This window comes from Cyprinus carpio, chromosome A3 (genome assembly GCF_018340385.1).
Source record: "Cyprinus carpio isolate SPL01 chromosome A3, ASM1834038v1, whole genome shotgun sequence".
Taxonomy (NCBI): Eukaryota; Metazoa; Chordata; class Actinopteri; order Cypriniformes; family Cyprinidae; genus Cyprinus; species Cyprinus carpio.
Window position 1 is genome coordinate 28,478,432 of NC_056574.1, and position 23,901 is coordinate 28,502,332.

General features: G+C 34.1%; 2 protein-coding genes across 2 annotated transcripts in view; both read left to right on the forward strand.

The window, feature by feature from the left end:
• The first annotated feature begins 871 nt into the window (after positions 1 to 871).
• Positions 872 to 1,791, forward strand: LOC109059986 (cytochrome c oxidase assembly factor 3 homolog, mitochondrial). Its single transcript, XM_019077141.2, has 2 exons — positions 872 to 1,075; positions 1,540 to 1,791. Exons 1-2 carry the CDS (start codon positions 901 to 903, stop codon positions 1,644 to 1,646), a joined length of 282 nt encoding a protein of 93 aa, XP_018932686.1. The 5' UTR covers positions 872 to 900; the 3' UTR covers positions 1,647 to 1,791.
• Positions 1,792 to 7,065: 5,274 nt separating this feature from the next.
• wnk4b (WNK lysine deficient protein kinase 4b) overlaps positions 7,066 to 23,901 on the forward strand; it is a 48,574-nt gene continuing 31,738 nt past the window's right edge. The window contains 1 exon segment of the mRNA XM_042728043.1: positions 7,066 to 8,058. Within this exon segment, the coding sequence (XP_042583977.1) occupies positions 7,420 to 8,058 (639 nt within the window). The 5' untranslated portion in view covers positions 7,066 to 7,419.

Sequence of the window (23,901 nt, forward strand, 5' to 3'; positions counted from 1 at the left end):
TTTTGTTTTTATATAAAAAATATGGTTAATGAATAATTGGCAATTTCATATTATTACAGAGATAAATATTCTGTAAATAAAACATATACACCATATTTAATGTTATGCAATTAAGTGCGTAGTTTTTACACTGGTAATTACTAAAATCTAGAATATGTATTTAAATAAAAATGTTTTTAGTATTACAAGAGCGCTTACATGAAATCATTATTAGTCAGATATAAATTGTGTAGATCAATTTAAAATAGAGAACAGATATTATAACTGGACTATAGATCAATGCAATGTGAGATATTATAAATAAATATGGTGCCTTCATTTTAACTCTTTGCTTCTTGTCTTTGTTACTGTTCCCTGTAGTACATTCCATCTTTAATCACCAGGTCGTCGGATTGTCTAATTAGCAAAAATATCTGATAAAGGAATTTTTTTTTTTTTTTTTTTTTTTTTTTTTTACATATTATACTACATTATACTGCTATATATAGTAAGCTAGTCAGTGTGTCTTTATTTGTAACCAACGGTAAGTTTGTTAAGACAAATTCATAAAACACAAAAACATGCATTAAAACGGTCTATGATTATGTTTAGGACTATGTCTTTTTATGGACTAAAAAGTAATAAGGCTTATATTATACATGATGTAACTGTTACGCATGAGAAATAAGGAAAAAAATAAATGAGAAGTATAAGTTCAGAGCTAGATTTTGTTAAATAATAAACTGTGAATTTCAATTTAATTTAATATCTGTCATATATATACAGAAAGAAAAGTCCTAGAAAAATATTCCTCGGAGTTTGAGTGACACCTCCTGGTTATTCGCATCGAGGCGTCTGACGTGTCCGCATATGGATTATTTGATTGGTGCAGCGAATAACGTCACAGACCACGAGACAAACATGGAGGGAAAGAATCCGGACGCGTCCTCCACTGCGCCTAAACTTCTTACACCTGCTCAGAAACAGCTCCTTAAAAGACAGCAGGAACTGGAGTACTGGAAGAGGCACTCAAAACAACTGCGGAGCCGAAATTTAATCACGGGCCTGACCATCGGAGCCTTTGTAGTGGGCCTTTGTATCCTTCATAGTTTCATAACAGCTTAGCCTCAGCTGGTTTATATTGGTAAGTGATAAACCTCATTCATCTCTCTCTCTCTCTCTCTCTCTCTCTCTCTCTCTCTCTCTCTCTCTCTCTCTGTCTCTCTCTCTCTCTCTCTCTCTCTCTCTCTCTAAGATGGATCGTATGGCATTTTAAAAATTACCATGGGGAAAAAAGACATGGTATTACCATTTAAAAAGAAATGAAGCTAGCACCATGACCTTTATGTGTCTGTGAAATGTTATTAGCACATTTTCAAGTGAATAGGGATATCAATACGTTTGTTTAGCCTATTCCAAAATAATATGATTATAGTTTTATGAAAGAATACCCACCCACCCACTATTAATAATTACAAATCAATCAAGCCAATTATTAATAAGTCATCATATCTGTAGTTGTGTGATGTAATGGCCTTAACCCCTGTATCACTCCATCAGTCAGCTACACCATTCTCTCAGTCAGGCAGGAGAAGATCATGGATGAGATTGACGATGAGGCGAAGATCTTCGTCATGAAAGGGCCTCGGACAGGGGCCAACTCTTAGACGCTCCTCTGAATCAATGCAATGTTGGCAGGACAGTTAACATTTGTCTTGATGTTTGAGACTGTGGACCTCGTGCATTCAGTATCAATTAACATTATTTTCCTGTGGCCACATGATGTGGTTCAAATAAAAATGTCCAAATAAACTTGCTAACTGTTACGTTTTATTATTTTTTTAATTTTTATTTACTAAGGAATGATTTCATTATTTATTTATTTTAAACATTCCTTGTCTGCCTGTTTAATGTTAGTTGCTGTGACTTTAAAATAAAATACAAATTAATTTAGAATTTGATAGGCTTCGTGTATATATTGGCTATTGTTTCCAAATGACTCATCTAGTTACATTACAGAACTGTCTATTTTATAGTGCTGTATTGTATTCCACTAGATGGCAGTATGTGAAGTCACATTAGTAGGAGGCGAGAGGAGGAAGTTTGACACACTGTATCTTTCCGGTCACTCAGGCAAAAATTGACTAGCGATATAAAAGGCTGGATTTTCAGAGAAATCTGCAGAATATCATAACGAATGTCATACACTGATCATGTCACAATGAAAATTGTACATACTGTTTTTAACAATCCTAAGGTCTGCAAAACCTTATCCCACAGAGCTATGTTAAATTTAATTTTCTCTCTGAAAATATGTTTACTGGGGATGTTAAAGGAATATTCCGGGCTGCACACATTTAACATTAATTGTGTAATTTTGATTAAATTGATTTTGGATTTTTCCTCCTTTTCTTTAAAGAAAATCCAAAATCTGGGATACGTTGAGGCACTTAGAATGGAAGTGAATGGGGGCCAATCTAGAAACGTGTTTTTACTATTAAAACAGTATTTTAACAAGGCATAAACAATATGAATCATGCCTGTAACATGATTTTATTTTAAAGAAAAAAAAAAGGTTATTAACTTTTTGTGCAGTTACAATTTTGTTGTCATGATGCAATCATGCAAACCCTGTAATGCCACAAAACGACAATTTAAACAAATGAAGAGCTCATTTATTACATGAACATTAAACAAGAATCAACATATATATATATATATATATATATATATATATTTTCTGCCTTTATCGTAATAATATGTGTGTGTGTGTGTGTGTGTGTGTGTATGTATATTTCTCCATTGTAAGTGCTTCAGTGTTTATATATACACTTTTTTTTTAATAAAAGGAGGAGTAGGCAACAGTTGTATTCAGAAATTAATCTCTTTTTTTTTTCACTTAGGAAAAGTTTAGAATTTCTTTCAAATATTACCCTGAAAAGATTATCTAGTTATTTTAATTTTTAAGAAGTTTAATTGTATATTGTATTATTTTATTTTTTTGTTGAGTACAATTATCGATGCTAGCATGGCAATAAATAAATAATATTAATATAAATAACATTATTATTATTATTATTATTATTATTATTATAAAGAAAAGAAGGGGCAACTGGATATTTATTTATTTATTTGTGGTAATGCTTGATCTCAACTTGTATTGAACCAAGAATATTCCTTTAATTGCAGAGTTAGCTTTAGAGTGAGCTGCACACATACTGTAGGATGACTCCTCTATGGAGCTAAACTATCCCCAGTGTTTATTTATTTGCTGGAAGCTTGTTACTCTTTTTAAGAATCTACCTGGTTCTGAACATATGCCCTTCACACAGACCAAGTACAGAGATAAGTAGGGAGGGCAGAAAGCTGATGGGGGCCATCACTATTTCGTGAGAATAACATCATCAACTCTCTCACATGACCCGCTTCTGTTGCATGATTATATGTTGTTTCTCAATCCAGCAAGCTGTTCTTAATATGAAATATGATTCGGCAAAACAGGGGGCGGGGGTGATTAGTACGGAGTGGAGGCAGAGAAGCCCAGCTGCTCATGGAGCAGCAATGTGTTTATACTGATAAGTGTACACACACACACAAGTCCTTCTTTTGAGTTTGTGTCACGTGGAGCTGTTCAGAGCCTCAGGCACTAGCCATGCTGTATCACCCTCAAGGGGTCTGAGATATCTGCTCCATACAAGCTCATCTGTAGTTCCAAATCTTCTTCATTGTTTTTAGAGACATGACTTCTTTTTTTTTAATGTTTATAAAACATTCGGTCCTTCAGCTTAAAGTTTCCAGCAAAGCTGTCAGCTGTGTTGTTTTAGTATCAATGATACAGCATAAGTTTTGTTAATTGTTTTTAATTGCATTTTATTTTTATGTTTTCCATTTTCATTTTAAATGTAGTTATAGTAGTTTTATTGTTGTTTGTATTGTTTGTTATTTTTGTTCAAATTTAATTTGTTTCATCAGAATGAGAGTCCAAACAGCTGATAAAAACATCACAATAATCCACAAGTAATCCACATGACTCCAGTCCATCACTTAACATCTTGTGATGCAAAAAGCTGCATGTTTGTTAAGACACTTTTAACTTCCGGCTAAAATACAAGCCCTCTATCTATAATATATTTTTTTCTAGTGAGTACAGTATCTCGTCTGAATCGTGAAAGAAATATGCACAGATCAAATACTGTTTACAAGCATGAATAGTCCAAAAACAAATATATCTATGGACAAGAGTAGATTAACTTTTTCACTGGAGGAATCGTTATTATGGATTATGTACTAGTATTTAGGCCAGAAGTGATGGTTTAAAGTTAAAATGCCTTAATGATGAATTTGTTTCATACAAACACAGCTTTTCACTTCACAAGATGTTAACTGAGAGGAACCATTGGTGAGCAAATGATGTGATGCAAAATTTCTCCAAATCTGTTCCGATGAACAAACTCATCTACATCTTGGATGGCGTAAAAAAGTGAGTGCATTGTCTGAAAATGTTAATTTTTGAGTGAAATATTCCTTCAATGATAAAAACTGGTTGTCAGGAAATGGTACACAAACAGCCTTCAGTGCGCTTGTTGTTCTGATCACATTTTAAGTGCATCGTTCAGTTTCAGACTAGCCTGATAACTGCTGTAAAGAGCTAATTCACCCAAAAGGAAAAAAAAAATCTTATCATTTATTCACTCTCATGTTGTTCACCTCATTTTCAAACCTCATGATTTTGTTTTCTTCACTGTGGAATGCAAAATTACATATTTAAAAAATGTACAACAAGCAAGCAAAAAAAAAACAAACAAGCAAAAAAATTTCATACTGTCAAAGTCTATGGGGTGCAGTGTTTGAGAAAGAAAAAAGTATGCCAGAATTTATCCCTGTTCTATTGCCCCTGAGTGTTCAGCACTCCTGTAATCACTGTTGTCTAAAATACACACATAAACACTGTTGTCAAGTCACCTGCTGCTGTGGATAAAGCCTCCTCAGTGGCCCACTGTTAGAACATGGCAATTTAAAGTTTATCCTTACTGTATTTAAGCTAATAGAAACACTATTTTAAACACACGCAGTTGAAAGCAAATGGCCTTGATTGGCTAGACCGTCACGTTTGTCTGCGATCACAATCAGTCCGTGTCTTTTAATTGGGCATCAGCTCATTGCTAGGAAACGAAGCCATAATAAAGGCACTGGCAGTTAGAGAGACAGAGGCTGCTCCAAACAGCCACCGTCTGTGAACCTATAGAGATAAATAACTTGGTGCAGCAAAGTTTCAGTGATTGTCAGCAGTCAAAGTAAAGAATAAACTGAGCAGTTTATCTATATTGCTGTGTGAGGAATGCATGCTGTATGTGAACAGGATAATATTAATAGTCACATCACATAAACCCATTATAAACATTTGTCATGTACTATGTTGTATTGTAAGACAGTCATGTTTTTGTCTATGCTAGAGTGATGCTGATGTGTGGCACATGTCTGAGTTTATATCAACATGCTGTGAAGAGGATTTAATTACGCCTGATATCTATGTTTATGCAACTAATACTGCTTATCAGCTAATCTGTTAATAATAGTTTCTGTAATGTACTAGCGCTTACTGTAACATGATGGTGGGGTCATGACCACATTGATATTCAGATTAGTGGATGACTGATTCTTAAATTATTTTAGTCCCCTCCATCCTGAATATGTAGTTATGTTCTTGCATGTGCTTCAAACTAATGGAATACAGAAGGATTGAATCATTCTCAGTGCAGAATGATAGGTTTAATCTTGACTAATAACATGAATGTCATTAAGGGTTCTGACTAATCAATCTCACGGGAACCACAGAGAAATAATTCCATCTGTTCAGTTTATTCACTTTTAAATGGGGAGGTTTTGATTCTTGGCTTTAGGACTTGCATTAAGCAGTCGTTTCTTGATTTCACTGCTTCATGATTTCAAAGATCTGGGGTTCCCTGCACTGAGTTTAACTTATTGACTCTGTAATGATCTTGCAACAGAGTAACTTATGCAATAGCATGTGGCAAGCAGATTCAACATCCTTAAAACTAAAATCTTGATCTTGATCGAATTTTTATTTCTGCTTTTATTTTAGATTAGCTACTAGTAATTCTGATATTTTGAGCTCACTAGAAATGATTCATTACTTTATAGTACATAGTGACTATTTTCTATTCAGTTAATCAGTAGTACTCATTTATTTGCTAGTAGACACTATCCAACGAGTAACTTTTTCATTCTTAAAGGTAATAAATTATATCACTGTAATATATATATATATATATATACATATATATATATATATATATATATATATATATATATATATATATATATATATATATACATATATATACATATATATATATATATATACAAATATATATAATCTGTAAGCAAATGCTTTATACTTTACCCTCTGTATTATTTTATTTTTTTGTCAGTATATATATATATATATATATATATATATATATATATATATATATACATATACATAGATATATATATATATATATATATATATATACATATATATATACATATATATATTACATACATACATACATACATATATATATATAATATAGATATAGATATATATATATATAGACATATATACACACACATATATATATATATATATACACATACATACATACGTATATATATATACACATATATATATATATATATATATATATATATATATATATATATATATATATATATATATATATATATTTATACAGATACTTACGGAATTTAAGACAAAAGTTTGCAATTGCTTACCCAGTTACACTAGATGCTTGTATCAAAGGAATACGCACTAGTATGTATAAAAAAAAGAAAAGAATTTATATATATATATATATATATATATATATATATATATATATATATATATATATATATATATATATATATATATATATATATATATATATATAAAATACTAGTACTTATTCCTGAACAGCTTGCCATATTAGACAGCTGTAATCTATCTGAGACGTGAGAGACTTTTATGGCGTTGTAGCATGACTGTTAGTGGTCCCTCACAGACTAATTACGAAGGTGTTTTTTTCCACAGGGAGGAGCAACCAGAGCAGCAGAGTAGCGTACTAGACACTTGCGTTTGGAAAGCGAAGGCACAGCGTGCGCTCCGTGGACGCGCTCGTACGTCACGCAGTGACATTCTAATTATTCAAATAGCAGAATTATTAACCTACAGTTGATTGCATGCGTAATATTTCGACAGAACATCAACTTGCGTTCGCATTTATTGTACAGTCGCATTGGTTGCGCTCCTGGAGAAGTTCGTTCTTGAACTATTGTTATGGTTTGGAGGGTATTTTGGAGCTAAATAGTTGTTATGGAGATATTCTGGAACGCAAAGACATGTAATGCACTATATTACGCGCTGCAGTTTTAATGTTAACTAAACAGATATCTACTACAATGTCACAGGCTGATATTGACATGGCTAGTCTTGGCTTCCCGAAGTTGCCTGCCGGGTTTGACGCGGACTCGTTCTTCCCAGCGCGCCTGCCGCCGAGACGGAGGAGACACTCGGCGAACTCCAGGAGAAATGCCTACAGGTTTAACAAACTCCACACCATGGACGTCGGGCCCCAGGAGAGCATCGCACCTCTGACAAAAACTCTTTCGTGGTCAGCCGACAATATTTTATCGGAAAGTACCAACGAGGAGAAAAAGACGGACTCTTCTCCTCCAATGTCACCTGTCTCCAGCTCTCCACCTGAGACGCAAGACTCGGACCCGCGACCACCTGATACCTGGGCCACCGAGGAGCCCAGCGCGCAGGAGGCTGATGCCAGCTCAGACTCCTACGATGAAAGCTCCGAGAAGAAAGCTGTTTTGTCAAGAGCTCTGTTTGAGAGTAAACGCAAGCAAGAGGAAAAGGATGAGGTTGAGACTAAAGCTGTGGCGACTTCACCTGATGGAAGATTTCTGAAATTCAACATTGAGATCGGAAGGGGGTCCTTTAAGACAGTCTACAAAGGACTGGATACGGAGACCACCGTGGAGGTTGCTTGGTGTGAACTGCAGGTGAGGAGGTTAAAGTTCAGTTACTTTCATGGGGGTCAACTTTTCGGTCAGTCTAGACACAGTTGTCAGTTAACTGTTGAATTGTTCAAGCAGTAATTATTTTATTATCAGTGAATGTATGTCGAAGTTCATAGATGTGCATTGGATAATTTTTTGGGTCACCAGGTCAGACAGTCAGTGAAACTGAATCTTGCAGTTAGGACCAGCAAGTGTTTTTAGGAAGGGTTCTGTATAGTCACAATCTTATGATAATGAGAAAGGGGTTATGAGAAAGGGGTGTAATTAAAATAACAAGAGTAAGTTATGATAGCATTTAGATAGTCTTTGTGTCATACAATGACTGCGCCCGGCTGATATCTAAACTCACCATATGATGAATGGACGAATGTATTCGTTATCTTTGCACTGTTAGTAATCAGATGCATCAGTTTTCATCAGCATGTGACATTAGTCTAATCAAGGCAGTGGATTTCTAAAAAGTCACATTTTTATTTTGCTACAGATGACATACTGAAAATGCATTATCTCATCCTAAGAGGCAAGATCTCATCGTGTGGAGTGTCAATAGGTTGATTAATGTGGGAGGCTTAAGACAGGAATGGCTAGCTCAAGATTATGTCATGTTGAATTTTTTAATGTTAAATATAGATGGGTTAACCTATTTTTATTTTCACCTCAGACGGATTTTTTTTTTGTTTTTAAGAAAGTTTGAACTTTCACCTAGTTTGATAACTTAGTGTGGTTTGTCAAACGCGGTTTATAATACGGATAGTTCAGATTCTAAATTCTGATTAAACAAGCCATTCGAATCTATATCGTTTCAGTGATTTTTAGGATGTGTGAAGGGGTCCATCACCTCTGGTAGCTAATTAGTGTAGTATGAGCAGCATAGTGCTTGATAAAATCATGTGGATGAAATCTGCTGGATCTGTTATTTTTAACTTTACAGATTGATCTTGATTGAATGGAATGTAGACAGTCTGATCTATATCTTTCATTTTAGCTATTTGTATAGATGTGTTCTGATATTTTTTGTACACTGAATCCAAAACCTAGTATGCTTCACTGTGCATTAGGAATTTTCTTCTCCAGTGCTTAAAGCTGTGTTGGCTATTATATCCACCATCCCAGGTAACCTGAGTATTGGGCACTGGACCTTATCCCAGGCGTCCTTATGGTGCAATATGCAAGATGTCACATGCTGTAGTACCAGACAAATTGCAAATTGCATTTTTCCAGCAAAAACTTGGATACTAAAACATGCTATGTTCACAGTACAGATAGATTTGCCCAAATCTGCAGCACAGATGTGATTCTAAACAATACTTTACAAATCTGATTTTGGCTAGTTCAATAAATCCCACTAGATCTAATACAGTGGTTCTCATTTGGTGGATTACAGGTTTGTTCAAGAAAGCAAACAGTGCTAAATGCAAATAATAAAATGTAATGAATTGTAACATTTTAATGCTTTTTAAAGGGAGGATAAATTGCTTTCCATATCATTTTTTTGTTTACATCAAAGGTTGAATGTCCATACTCTTCAGGTATCACTTGGTAAAAGTTAACCAAATTAGCCAAATGTCAACATGAACAGTTTGGGTGACATACTGCCATCCTTGAAAAGAATGAACAAAGCAATTTTTTTTCTGAAAGAAAACACAACCCAGCTGACATTCAGTGCAGTACTTGCAGTTATGATTATCAAAAAATGTTAAAAAAATGTAACTATTATTATTTTTTATTTACATTTTATTTGGGAAGACTAGGTAGTCTACATACACACATACTGTAATACAAACACACAAATAGCTACGGTTGTGGTCAAAATTTTACATACACAGTATCTGGAAAATGTTAATTATTTTACCGAAATAAGAGAGATCTTACAAAGATGTTATTTTCAAATTCTGCGTATTTGAACCCTTTCCAGCAATGACTGTATGATTTTGAGATCCATGTTTTCACGCTGAGGACGACTGAGGGACTTGCATGCAACTATTACAAAAAGTTCAAACGCTCACTGATGCTCCAGAACGAAACAAGATGCATTGAGATGCATTAAATCTACATTCTGTTTATGCATCATGTTCCCTTCTGGAACAATAGTGAACTTTTTGTAATAGTTGCATAGGAGTCCTTCAGTTGTCCTCAATGTTAAAACATGGATCTCAAAATCATACAGTTATTGTTGGAAAGGGTTCAAATACACAAAAGATGCTGGAAAACCAAAGAATATGTGGGACCTGAAGGATTTTTCTGAAGAACAGTGGGGAGTTTAACTGTTCAGGACAAACAAGGGACTCATGAACTATCACCAAAAAAAAAAAAAAAAAAATTAAATCATTCAGGAAACAACACAGTATTAAGGATCAAGCATATGTAAACTTTTGATTGGGGTCATTTTTATAAATTCAACTAGTGTTTTTTCTCTTGTGGACTATATGTAAATGTGAAATATCTTATTCAGGTCAATAAAAAAATAACATGCATTTTGTATGATCCCTCTTATTTTGGTAAAATAATTAACATTTTACAGATACTGCAAAGTGTATGTAAAATTTTGACCTCAACTGTATGTTATTTACATATTTTGTCTCATTCTAATTAAAAAGATCTCTATGTATCCTGTGTAAAGTTAAGATTTTCAAAGCATTTTAGTTTATTTTTTATGATAAACTATTTTGTTTGATAAAAGTGTTGGGTCTTCACAAAATGTAGGCTCTGTAGCAAAACCAGGTGAAAACCAGTACTATACAAAGAGCTCAGCATGTATTTCTTTAACCTCACTCATCACTGTGCAAATGCACATTACAATCATCATCACTCATTGCCAGTGGCACTTTTCTTGTACAAAACTGCTGTCAACACGATGCTCTGCAAATTACTGATGAATGCTTCTTTGGCTATTTTATTCATTTTACTTGATGCATTCAGGCAAATATAGCAAAATATTGTATTTGAGTAAAAAAAAAAGGCTGGTAGCCATTGACTTTTTTTTTCCATACTATGGAAGTCAATGGCTACCGTCAATGCTTGAAACAACTGTAAATGATGACAGAATTTTCATTTTTGGGTGAACTACAGTAAGTGTAGCTTTAGTGGAGGCATTGATTGTTCTGCTGACAGTGCTGTCAACAGCACTTGAACTCTCTTGTTGTACTCGTAGGACATGTTGTCTGTCTCCTTAGAAAAGGATGCTTGTTAATCCTGTGAATGGGCAGGAAAGTGCAGGTTTTGTGACTTTCCCAGACTGCCAGCCTCCGGTCATTCACAGAGAGCTTGTTTTCCCCTCACAGTTTTATCTGAGAAAGCCATTCCTCAGCGACCCTTTATCCCGCAGTTCATTTTTCTGCCTGCTCATCATACCTTCGATTGTGCCATTTACTGCCTGTGGTGCGTTCTATGAGTTAATCCTCTTGAAAGAGTAGAACATTTATTTTACCCAGAATGCAGTGCTTAATTACCTTGCTAAATGGTCGTCTGGTGGAGGAGAGCTGCCATGGTGACAGTGGCTTGTGACCACTGAGGATGGCTCCACACTCTGTGAAAATGAGACAAGCTTTGCTTTGAGACTTAATGCAGGTAATGGGATTGACTGAAGTCTCTCGCTCAGCAATCTCTCTTTCATGATGGCTGACGTGAGGGAGATCGAGGATAAGAATAACTTAACCCAGAGCTTGACTTCACCGCTGGCCTTTAAATGCCCTTAAATGTGTGTTTAAGACCCCATGACTAGTGTTGTATATATGTTAAATAATTTAAGGGAGCTTTTTTCCAAAGAGCTGTAGCTTTTTACTTGCAGGTTTTTTTTTTATTATTATTATTATGAAAAGTGCTTTATTAATACACTAAGATTGGATTGAAAAGGTTTCTTTTATATTCTGATGTTGGGTAAAAATTCTCTATTTATGCAAATTATATGTGTATTTAAAATTATTTTTATTCAAATAATTATTTAATATTAAAAATTGTTATATATGTGTATATACTGATTTCTGAAGGATCATGTAACACTGATGACTGAAGAAATAGCTGTTAATAAATTACATTTTAAAATATATTAAAACAGAGAACAGTTATTTCACATTATTACTGTTTTACTGTATTTTTGATCAAATAAATGTAGTCTTGGTGAGCGTAATAGACTTTCTTCAAAAATAATACAAAATCGTAATTATTCCTTTTGACCAGGAGTGTGTGTGTGTGTGTGTTTGTTCACTATTGAAAATGTAGATTATAGATCTTATATTTATAAATATTTATATACTTATATTTTAGGGCTGTCAAATGATTAATCATGATTAATCACATCCAAAATAAAAGTTTTAGTTACATAATATATGTATGTGTACAGGGTATATTTATTATGTATATATAAATACACACACATAAATTATATATTTAGAAAATATTTACATGTATATACATTTATATATTTATATTCTTATATTTTATATTATATATAAATATATTTAATATATAAACATAACATATTCTTCTTAAATATATACATGCATGTGTGTGTATTTATATATACATAATAAATATACACAGTATACACACATATATTATGTAAACAAAACTTTTATTTTGGATGTGATTAATCGTGATTAATCATTTGACAGCCCTATTATATTTATCTTAAATGTACTTAAAATATTAATATAATTAATATGATTTGTTTACTATAAACCATGGTCTGATAAAGTAAATATAAATTTTAAATTTGTCTTTTAAATGTATAGACTTATTAATCTGATTATGTTTACACTCATGCCTATGTCGCCTCATTTCAGCTGCTCGCTGATTAGAAGCTGAGCATGCTGTGGTCATGTTGTCTTATTCAGAGGTCCACGTGTCTCAGCTGCGGGGTCTGATATTCTGTTTCCTGTAGAGGGGGGCACATGGGTGGAGATGGAGGTGATTGCATGTCTGTCAGGTGGTCTGGCTGGATAGAGATAGAATGTAATTGACAAGCCGGATGAAAAGAGGCTATTCGGCCCCAGAACTTGGTAGGGGGGATTGGGGGTGGGGAGGGTGGAAGTATGTCAAAGTGTGTAACAGATGGTCTATGGTGTTTTCATAGCTAGCTTAAGGTCAGCCAGTTGTGTAAGTGGGTTAATTGAATGAATTCATAAAACCTTTGCACAACTAAAAGCCGAGTTTAATATAATTACAATTTTTTAATGTTCAGAATGAAGTCTCTTCAAGGCTCACCGTGGCTGCATTTATTTAATCACAAATACTGTAAAACAGTGATATTATGAAATATCACCAGTACAGATTAAAAGAACTGTTTTCTATTTTAATATATTCTAAAATGTAATTTATTCCTTTGATGACAAAGCTGAATTTTCAGCAGCCGTTACTCCATTAAAAAAAATATATATATATATTATTCCAAACTTTTAACCAATAGTGTAAACATATATATTCTTGTATTTTTATTCTTGTTTTATTTTTTGTTTTATTCTTGTTTTATTTTAAAGTAACTGTCATGTCGCTGTCTATTTTTCAATAGCACAGCAACAATAGATCTTATTTATAGCTAAGTACATAATATATATTTGCAATTGTATTACAAAAAGGAGCTGCAGGTTTGTGGCTTTTGAAGGTGGATTAACTCAGAAAAAGTCATTCACTCCCAAGCATTTATCAACTTTGTGAGCTGCAGGCTGCATAAGGTGTTACCAGCTTGCAAGGCTTTAATAACCAGTCTGAAAGTAACTTGAGTTTCCCAAGAGAAACGTTTTCACACCCTGCTTCAGTCCCTAGTGTCAAGTCTATATTTTTCCTTAATAATTGTGTGATTATACATAGCAGCGCATGAAAGTCACAATTCTGATGGCTCGGTTATAATCCATTGTAATTCAGCACAGCAGGTGGATTTCAGCTGATCCTTCTCATTTCACACCCTTTATCTCACTTATTCCAATGAAGCCAGACATGAAAAGCATTCATAAAAAGATTAAGGGCAACAACAGCTGGTAAAAAGAAAATTTGTCATTCAACACATCATTAGAGGGCTGAGGCCGTGCCTTGCTTTGCCACACATTCTGCTCTTGAATGACACTCTTCCTTTTTCATCATTCCAGAGACTTCTCACACAAAGGCTGTGGCATGAAGCTCTATTGTGGCATCAGATGCACAGCATATCGGTTTTTTCCCCAAGGCATTTTTTTCCCAACAGTGAGACTATAGCCTGCTTTTCTCTTTTTGATTTCTATGTGACTTCTCACAATGAGACTGAGGTTTTGTGGATTTTATGTCTGTTAACTTAATGGTGCTATACATTGTAAAAATTAATAAATAATAAGTAATTATAAAAAATAAAATTAAAAAAAGATTATCTGAGTAGGCTGTGTTTTACAAGAAAATAATATTTCAGTCTTTCAACTTCTAAATTTCACGTTTAATTCAATGTTACTTGATATTTCTTTGTAATTATTTGTGAAATTTAATATAAATTTCTGAATGAAAATTGTTTCTATAAATTCATAATTTTTTTAGTCTAGTGTATTCTTAGAAGTTATGATAAATATAGTAGAATATAATAGAAAAAAATATTTTCTTATTCTAGAGAGCATTTTATTGCACAAACTTTTTGTACGCCTCTGCAAACAAGATGTACCATCAGCATATTTCGTCCACTTTTCTGCATATTATATATTAAAAGTATTATATATGAAACTTATAAGTAAAAATGTATATATTATAAGTACACTTGCATGTACAGTAGATGACCTCAAAGACTAAAATCTGCCATTTTCCACAAACCTTCCATATTGATTTCATTCATTGTCGGATACTTTAGCAGTGTGACCTGAAGTATATTCCTAATGCTCAATATCAGGAAGTGCATCACTTCCCCTGAGGATCTTGCATGCTGAAGGGGCTGATTGTATGACATGTCATCACTTTCCATATATGCTTGACAGTAAGGCAGAAAACATATGCTTTCCGCTGATTTAGTCATGCTTTGAATTCTATACTGCAAGCTGACCTTTCAGCTGAATGATTGGCTTTTCCCGATCTAGTGATGATAAGCTTCCCTTCAAACAAAAGTGGTTGGGCAAATTCTGCAACTATGGAAAAATGGTCTTATTCAAACAATATAGATAATTAGTAGTGTGAGTCACACATCTAAAAAATCTTAGTCTGTCTGTATAGTTGTTTCAATGGTGCAACATTCCTCTTAATTATAACTTCCTTTGGCGGTGGTGTTGGTCACCCACTGTTTAATGAGGCACAAAGCTTGTGATTGCAACTCAAACCCAGAATGCTGTGTTTCACATGAAAGTATGAGCAGGTATTGAGGTGTTATCACCACCAGCCATGAGAGGGATAGCAGACGACATTAACAGCGCTCATGCCGACATCGTGTGTGAATGGCTTTGGAATGCCAAATTGCAGTGCTGGGTTGATATTAACTTTATCTTAATATCCTCTTTCATTGGCATCAGATACTTCATATTCATAATTATGGGCATCTTGGAGATTATATTGCTTATGACCTTCAGACTGCAACATTCCAACTAATTACACTCAGAAACTGTAATGTCAAGTTTTTTTATGTTCTTGAAAGAAGTCTCTTATGTTTACCAAGGCTGCATTTATTTTATCACAATGAAAATGAAAGCAATTAGTAAAAACATATATAATGTGTCAAAAGAATTCTGTTTCAAATAAATGCTGTTCATTAAAATTTCTAGTTTGCTACATGGATAACCATAAGAACCATTATTAATAAATGAGCGCCAGTAAGAACTGATAATAATTGTGCCCCGAATCATCAGGATGATTTCTGAAGGATCGTGTGACACTGAACTCTGGAGTAATGGCTGCTGAAAATTAATTTTTGCCATACATTTTAAAACAGAAAACAGTTCTTTTAGATTGTAGAAATATTTCACAATATTACAGCTTTTACTGTATTATGATCAAAGGCAGACTTGGTGAACAAAAGAGACTTTTTTCCAAAACATTAAGAAACCTTAATTATTCCAAACTTTTGACCAGTAGTGTAGATCTAAAAGTGTTTTCTGTATCTTGACATTGGTTAATATGTGAACACATAATATCTACAAACTGTATCTGTTGTACATGCAAACAGGGCTTTAAAGTATTTTTCCTGGTGGTTACATGAGACCTTTTCACCTGTTTGTACTTTAAACAAACTATGACTCTGCCCTGCCCTTGTTGCTTAATATCAGCAAGACTGGGCAAACCAGACACCAAACACAGGGAAATACTGTTCTTGTGACAGGTTTTCTGTCTTCAGATGTCTCATTTAATGATTAAAGGGATAGTTATATTAAATTGGCTTCTCCCCCCACTGCATATAATCTATTTCAGAACCCACCTCTAAATGACATGTACAAATAAACAGAACTGTGGTTGGTCAGTCAGATTGTTGTCACCTCCTGTTTACTTTGGCTTCAATTCGACAAGAATAATTGTTAATGCCACATTTAAAAAGTATGCAAAACTAGGTTAGGACTTCACCACTGTAAATCACGAGAAGAGATTTGGCCGAACCAGACAGAATAAGTTTTATTGGCTTTTAGCATTTGGCCACTAGACTGTGTGTTATACTTTTCTTCCTCTCTTAAAATGGTGTCATAAATCACAAGTGTCCTCCGACCTGGACATTTTCCAGATATTACGTGTCAGTGAGGAGCCAGTGGGATTAGCAACAGGGCTGGGCAATATGGCAAAAAAATTAAATCTCGATTTTTTTTCAGACCGTTTGACCGATTCTCGATTTTTACGATTTTTAACAAGTCAACTAGAAAATGTAACTACAATGTGATTCAAGTAACTTTTTTTTATTAACTCTCTAAATTATATAAATTTTATATATATATATATATATATATATATATATATATATATATATATATATATATATATATATATATATATATAAAAAAAATTGTATTCCATGTGCACCACACATAAAGTTGTCACTTGTTAAATATCTTTGCAGAAAAGACGCATGAACTACAACTTGAACAAACTTATCTTAAAAAAATACAATAGTACATAAATAATACAAGGAAAATGCTTTAAAAAAATTCTCAGAAATCAAGGTAATTCAAATTCAAAATGACTGAATTTATAACACCAGTAGACTATTATTAACTGTTAATGTTCTGTAAAAACAATGAGTAGAAGTTTTTTTATTCGATTACGCTGCTTTTCCACTGTTTTTCTACGTAAACCTGGACAGGTTTGACTGTTGTGCTCGCGTCTCTTGCAGCGTCTTATGCATGAAACGGCTTTCTAAAAACACAGCGCTCAAGTTAAAAGAAGTTCAACCCCCATCTTCCTGCAGTTTTTTCTTATTCCACTGCCCGTGTCGCATCTTGTCAACACAAAAGCGCATTCTGCGTGAATGGCACCTAGTGATATATTCTACTTATGGTTCTTCACATCACGTGCGCCGACATGTGATTAGATCATTCTTTTCTATTTACTGTTATCATTCACATATTATCAAAAGTGTCTAATTCCAACGTTTGGTAATATTTCTATTCAAAATCGCGATTCCTCGATTTATAAAAAATAAAATCGTGGCAAAACATTAAATTCAAATTAATCTATAAAATCTGAAAAAAACGCCCAGCCCTAGAACAGGTGAATGTAGGATTTTTCAGATGCTGTTGGAAGGTGGCCAAGGCTGGATCCCGACTGTCTGTACTACTACAGAACCTGTGGTCTTATATTTTTCACCTTCTGGAAGCTGTTATGATGTGTTGCTTGCATATCTGTGCTGTATGGAAAGTGTAAATGGGATTCCTTGAAGCGGATCATTATTTGTGTGCAACAGAGTAATACCTGGCTCTGTTTTGACTCCATTGAACATTTTATAAGCTCTTTGTGAATTAGACCAAAAGAACTAAGAGAACAGAACTACAAATGTGAACACAGTCTTAGCTACAGTGACTGATACTTAGAATGGCAAAACTCTCAAAACAGTACATCTTCATTTTTTTTTCTCTGTAAAAACGTTTTGGTGCTGTTTTTGGTGCAGGTGCCCAGCAGTAGATCTCGGCTGGTTTTAGTCATGCTACAGATATGTTAGTCTGTGTGAATGAGATAACATAAGCAAAATAGGCTACGCATACCATTGTCATTGTTGCATAACCATTTATACAGTATATCAACACTCCCTTCCTCACCATTGACAAAAATACACTCGTGGCCGTTAAATGAATAAGGAATTTTTGAGACTTTTTATGTGTCTTTTATACACAGAATCTGTAACACTGTGCATTTTTATGTAGTGACTTAAAAGCATGTGACCTCTGTGTGTCTTTTGAGATTACATCAGATCTGGTGTTGTCATCCTCTGATCACTCGTTTACAGTAACATGAGTATTTTAGTACAAAGTGTTGTAAATTCAGATGAGTCAGAAGAAATGTTGTCGTATATCTAGATCCTCAACATTGTGTGGCCTTTTCAATATGTGAGCCATTATATTTTAAATATGGTTATTAATAAAATAATTTAATTGAACAAATGAAATGAGATTAGTTAACCATTACCTGTATAGCTGCTTATATTGTATGTTGTTGGAGGAGTACATACTGTATTCATTTTTCTTGCTTTTTTTTTTAACACTTTTTAAAGTAATTGTGCTAAATTAATGTGTTAAATTGTTATTTTTGCCTTGTTTTTGTGTCTCCCTAGTAGTATTACCAAAACAATATATAAAAATATGATACTAATGACCAGAAATGTTACTAGAACAGTTACTAGAAAAGGTCCTAGATCCACCGACTCAAACCGAATTGCCAAAAAAACAAAAAACGTTTTTTGTTTTTTTTGTTTTTTTAACAAAGAGATTTCAAGCCACAATTGTATGGAAATCAAGTTTTTTAGAAATGCGTTTCAGTCAGATTGGATTAGATCGGATGATAAGTAGTTTTATAAATATTAGATTAGAAGTTTTACGTCATTCAGGACATAATACAATTACAGCATGTAATAATTCAGCTGCGCAAATTTGTCCTTAGACACATGCATACAATTTACACACGCCCCCACACATGCAAACACACACACACACACACACACACACACACACACACACACACACACACACACACACACACACAATCTGCCTGCAGTAGTGTTTGTTCTCTTGTATGCACACCCTGCAGTCCTCTTTACGGTTCACACATTCATTCGGCCTTTTGTAGGGCTGCTCGCTGTTTTGTTTCTGTATAATTAAACAACAGCAGCTGTCTTCGATGGAGGCTGAGAGTTCACATTTAGATCTATTACCCAAATTAGAACACATGATCCCACTAGATAGATAGAACTCTGATATATTGTTTAGTCAATGGCTAAACAAACATGTAGAATGACACAGTTTATGGCTTGTTTTGGCATATTACTGTTACAAGAGCTTTAATTTTGTGATTTAGCACTGTTATAGAGTATTCATTCCAAACATGTACTGTATCTCTTTCTTTCATGTGTCGAATACAAAAGAAGATATTTTGAACAATGTGTCCAATGTTTCCGTCAACACGATGGAATACGTTTTTTCATTTTTGGGTGAACTACAGTATACATTTAGGGGCAAAATACTTGCATACTACAATTTCTGTGGTGCATTTCTGTGCACAATATCTAAATGTCTATATGCATGCAATGCACAACCTACTACAGCACAGTACTACTCTAAATGTGCATCATGCAACCAGTGCACACTGTGTAGAATATTATACCCCGAAATTCATTCGTTCTTATTGAATCAGGTCAAGAGCAGTGTACTAATACGTGTTCATTTGGGAGATATTATTACACAATATTGATATTACCAGAGGTAATATGACAAACATATTAATCCCAAACAGAGGGTTGCAATGCAATTAGTCTTGAATTAAGAGATTTACTTTTTTTTTTTTTTTTTAATCCCACGTGAAATGTTAATTGTAAAATGAGCTTCCAATTGATTTGGAAATGACCTCATGCTGTGTTCAAGTGCTCTTGGGAGGTTTGCATTTATGAGCACATAATTATGATTTGATGCGCATTCAAGAAAAATCAATGCAGTGGCCAATTTCTTTTTCCCTTTAAGCACTACTGCACATTTTAGTTATACAAGCTTCTTGTTTCATAAACCAGCTAAAAGAGTTGAAATTCTACATCAAACAAGTACTGTCAATATCCACAATTACTTAATAACTTATGAGCAATATCATTATGTTTCCTCCATAGTTCCTTTTTTGACATAGAAAATCCAACTCAGAAAATTAATCTTGTAATTATGATACTTCCGACATGACTTGAGCACAATAAGTTATAAGAGGTCATTTTCAACAGCTGAGTGCATCAGTGATCTGTAGTAAAAGTGTTTTGATTTATATGGATTACATTAGTGACAGTTCAAACTGAGATAAACCTGAAGTTTATGATCCCTCATGTAAAGATAAAATGGTATGTTGTATTGTTGGCATTGCATTTAAATCTGAATGTCATTTTGTCTCATAACATCGGCACTGACATTTAGTGCTGTTATTTCCAGTCATTGTGTGGCCTGGGTTAAGCTGTACCGTGGGGTGTCCGACAGCTCCTTCTGTGAGGCTTGACGGAAGTGAATATGAAATCGATTGCTATGATGTTTAAGCTCATACTTAATGGACACAGTGTTTAACTTCCAGAAACACTTTATGTTCATTGATCTTGGTTATTTAAATTTGACTTAATAACAGAGGTAATTTACATGTACACGGGGGGGGTGCATGTACAGTTCTCTCTCCACCTTCAATACCATGACTTAGGTGCCCTTGAGCAAGGCATCGAACCCCCAACTGCTCCCCGGGCGCCGCAGCATAAAAATGGATGTCCACTGCTCCGGGTGTGTGTTCACAGTGTGTGTGTGTGTTCACTGCTCTGTGTGTGTGCACTTCGGATGGGTTAAATGCAGAGCACGAATTCTGAGTATGGGTCACCATACTTGGCTGAATGTCACGTCAAAAAAATATAGTGTTTTCCCCGGATCGTCAGCTGAACTGCCAGTGTTTAATTGCTGTGTAAGATTTATTGCACACGCCTTGTGCATATTAGAACTGTGAGTCATGGTTCATTCTCTGTGGATGGATAATGTGATGGAAAATGATTTAGAAATGAATGCGAGTAATTTGTCATTCAGTCAATTTGTTACCGATTTATATCATTACCTGGTATTGTCACTGTGGGCCGTGCATGTGGTGACGCTTGTTCAAACTCTATTAAGTAACACGTAGGGATTAGAGAGAGTTACTGTTAAATCTTTGGAAGTGTTTTTATGTGTGTAAAAAAAAAGAAAAAAAGATTTATGTCATAATGGTTTATATTATATTATTCAGTGGTTGCTTAGAAATTTGTTGTCCACATGTCATGCAATAATTTGAGCACTAATTTGATTTTTTAAAAATGTGAATCAGTGTATTATTGTGGTGTCATCTACAGTGCATTCCAAAAGTTTGGAAACACCCTTTGTTTCAAAGAAAGCGTTTGGTAAATATCAACATAAATCCTTCCGCATTTCTTGCCATAAGTGCATTGAAGTAACTAAACATAAACATTTCTTATTACATAATACACCCAGAAAAACAAAAACAAACACAATCATACAGACTAAACATATGTGACCCTGGACCACAAAACCAGTCATAAGGGTCAATTTTTCGAAATTGAGATTTATACATCATCTGAAAGTTGAATAAATAAGCCTTCCGCTGATGGATGGTTTGTTAGGACAGGCCAATATTTGGCCGAGATACAACTATTTGAAAATATGGAATCCGAGTGTGCAAAAAAATCTAAATACTGAGAAAATTGCCTTTAAATTTGTCCAATTAAGTTCTTAGCAATGCATATTACTAATCAAAAATTAAGTTTTGATATATTTACAGTAGGAAATTTAAAAAATATCTTCATGGAACATGATCTTTACTTAATATCCTAATGGTTTTTGGCATAAAAAATAAATCGATAATTTTGACCCATACAATGTTTTTTTGGCTATTGCTACAAATATACCCCAGCGACTTAAGACTGGTTTTGTGGTCCATGGTCACATTTTTGGAAGAGTATAAAGTCAGTTTTACTTTTTAAGCCAGTTACGGTTAGAATGCAATTGATCAATTAGAAAGCTTTTTTTTTTTAAAGATGGTCTGGACCAGCAAACCAGATTTTTTTTTCTCCAGGGTTTTCTACAGAGCCCCACACATGACATGCAAGAAAAAATAAATAAATTGTGCACACGATTTACTAATTTGTTCCGTCAATGTACTAAAATGTGCACACGATTACTGTTTCATTTCCTCAATTTGCTAAATCATTCACACAATTTACTAATTCGAGGGAACTAAATAGTAAATCGTGTGCACAGTTTATAAATCGAGGGAATGAAATAGTAAATCGTGCGCACAGTTTATAAATCTAGGGAACAAAATAGTAAATCGTGCAAACAATTTATAAATCGAGGGAATGAAATAGTAAATCGTGCGCACAGTTTATAAATCGAGGGAACGATATAGTAAATCGTGCGCACAGTTTATAAATCTAGGGAACAAAATAGTAAATCGTGCAAACAATTTATAAATCAGGGGGAATGAAATAGTAAATCGTGTGCACAGTTTATAAATCGAGGGAACGAAATAGTAAATCGTGCGCACAGTTTATAAATCGAGGGAACGAAATAGTAAATCGTGCGCACAGTTTATAAATCTAGGGAACAAAATAGTAAATCGTGCAAACAATTTATAAATCGAGGGAATGAAATAGTAAATCGTGTGCACAGTTTATAAATCGAGGGAATGAAATAGTAAATCGAGCACACGATTTAGCCTACTATTTTTTTCCTGCATGCCATGTGTGGGGCTCCGTAGTTTCATTTTCATTTTACATTAAATAAATTTTTTTATTAAATAAAATATGTTTTCATAGTTAATGTTGTCTCTTTTTGGTTTAAAGCCATCACAAAATAAAAAGAAAAAAATATATTTTGGAAAGCACTGTATTTAAGATGCATTTAAATGGCACATAAAACAAAATGGCACATAGTCATTTTATATGTCTGTCAAACATGATTTCCAGCTTATATTCATATTCACTGGCTCCAGGCTGCTGTTTGTGGGCCAGAATAAAAAGTCTTTAGGCTAAAAACCTACATTTATCCATACTCTTTGGTATTAAACATGAAAAACCACCTCAGTTTAATTTATTAACTTAAGACTGCCCCTCAGTACTGTAGTAAATAGATGCTGCCTGAAATATATGAAAAAAGTGTTCCCTTTTACTGCTGGAAAACAATAAACCCTTATGGTTCTGCCAGGCATTTAACAGCCTGCAGTTGCCAAAGAAAAACACTTTGATTTACGTTAAGTATGATCAAACACTTTATGTCCTTATTCTCAGAGTGCAGCATCTCATAGTTTGCTGATTTACTCCATGCTTCTATAATAAAAATGAACTATCATTCTATTGATGGATGTTTCTTTGTTGGTGGCTCTGACTTTAGCTGTTATCCGGGTGTATGTGGTAATCTAGCCCAAGTGCTGCCAGAGGCTCCAGTGAAATCTTATAATAAAGAAGATCTAGATGTGCAGGATCCCCACTCCCTGTTATAGATCTGAGAGCTTTATGAGCGAGATGCTGCTTTAATGAGACATTCCAGCAGACGGCCTCCCTGCCCTCCGGCAGGACGTACACACTCGACTAGTACAGAGGAATGAGTCACACCAACACCTCGAGCACAACTAGCTTACTATCATTTAGAAGCACAAACTTCTGGAGGAAAATAGATCATAAAGAATGTGTTATTAGCTCCTGTGAAA

Bases quoted from the DNA above. Each gene is read 5' to 3' on its own strand.
- LOC109059986 (XM_019077141.2), top strand. From the start codon at position 901: ATGGAGGGAAAGAATCCGGACGCGTCCTCCACTGCGCCTAAACTTCTT. The intron at 1,076-1,539 runs GTATCCTTCATA...TCACTCCATCAG, and splicing joins AGCCTTTGTAGTGGGCCTTT to TCAGCTACACCATTCTCTCA.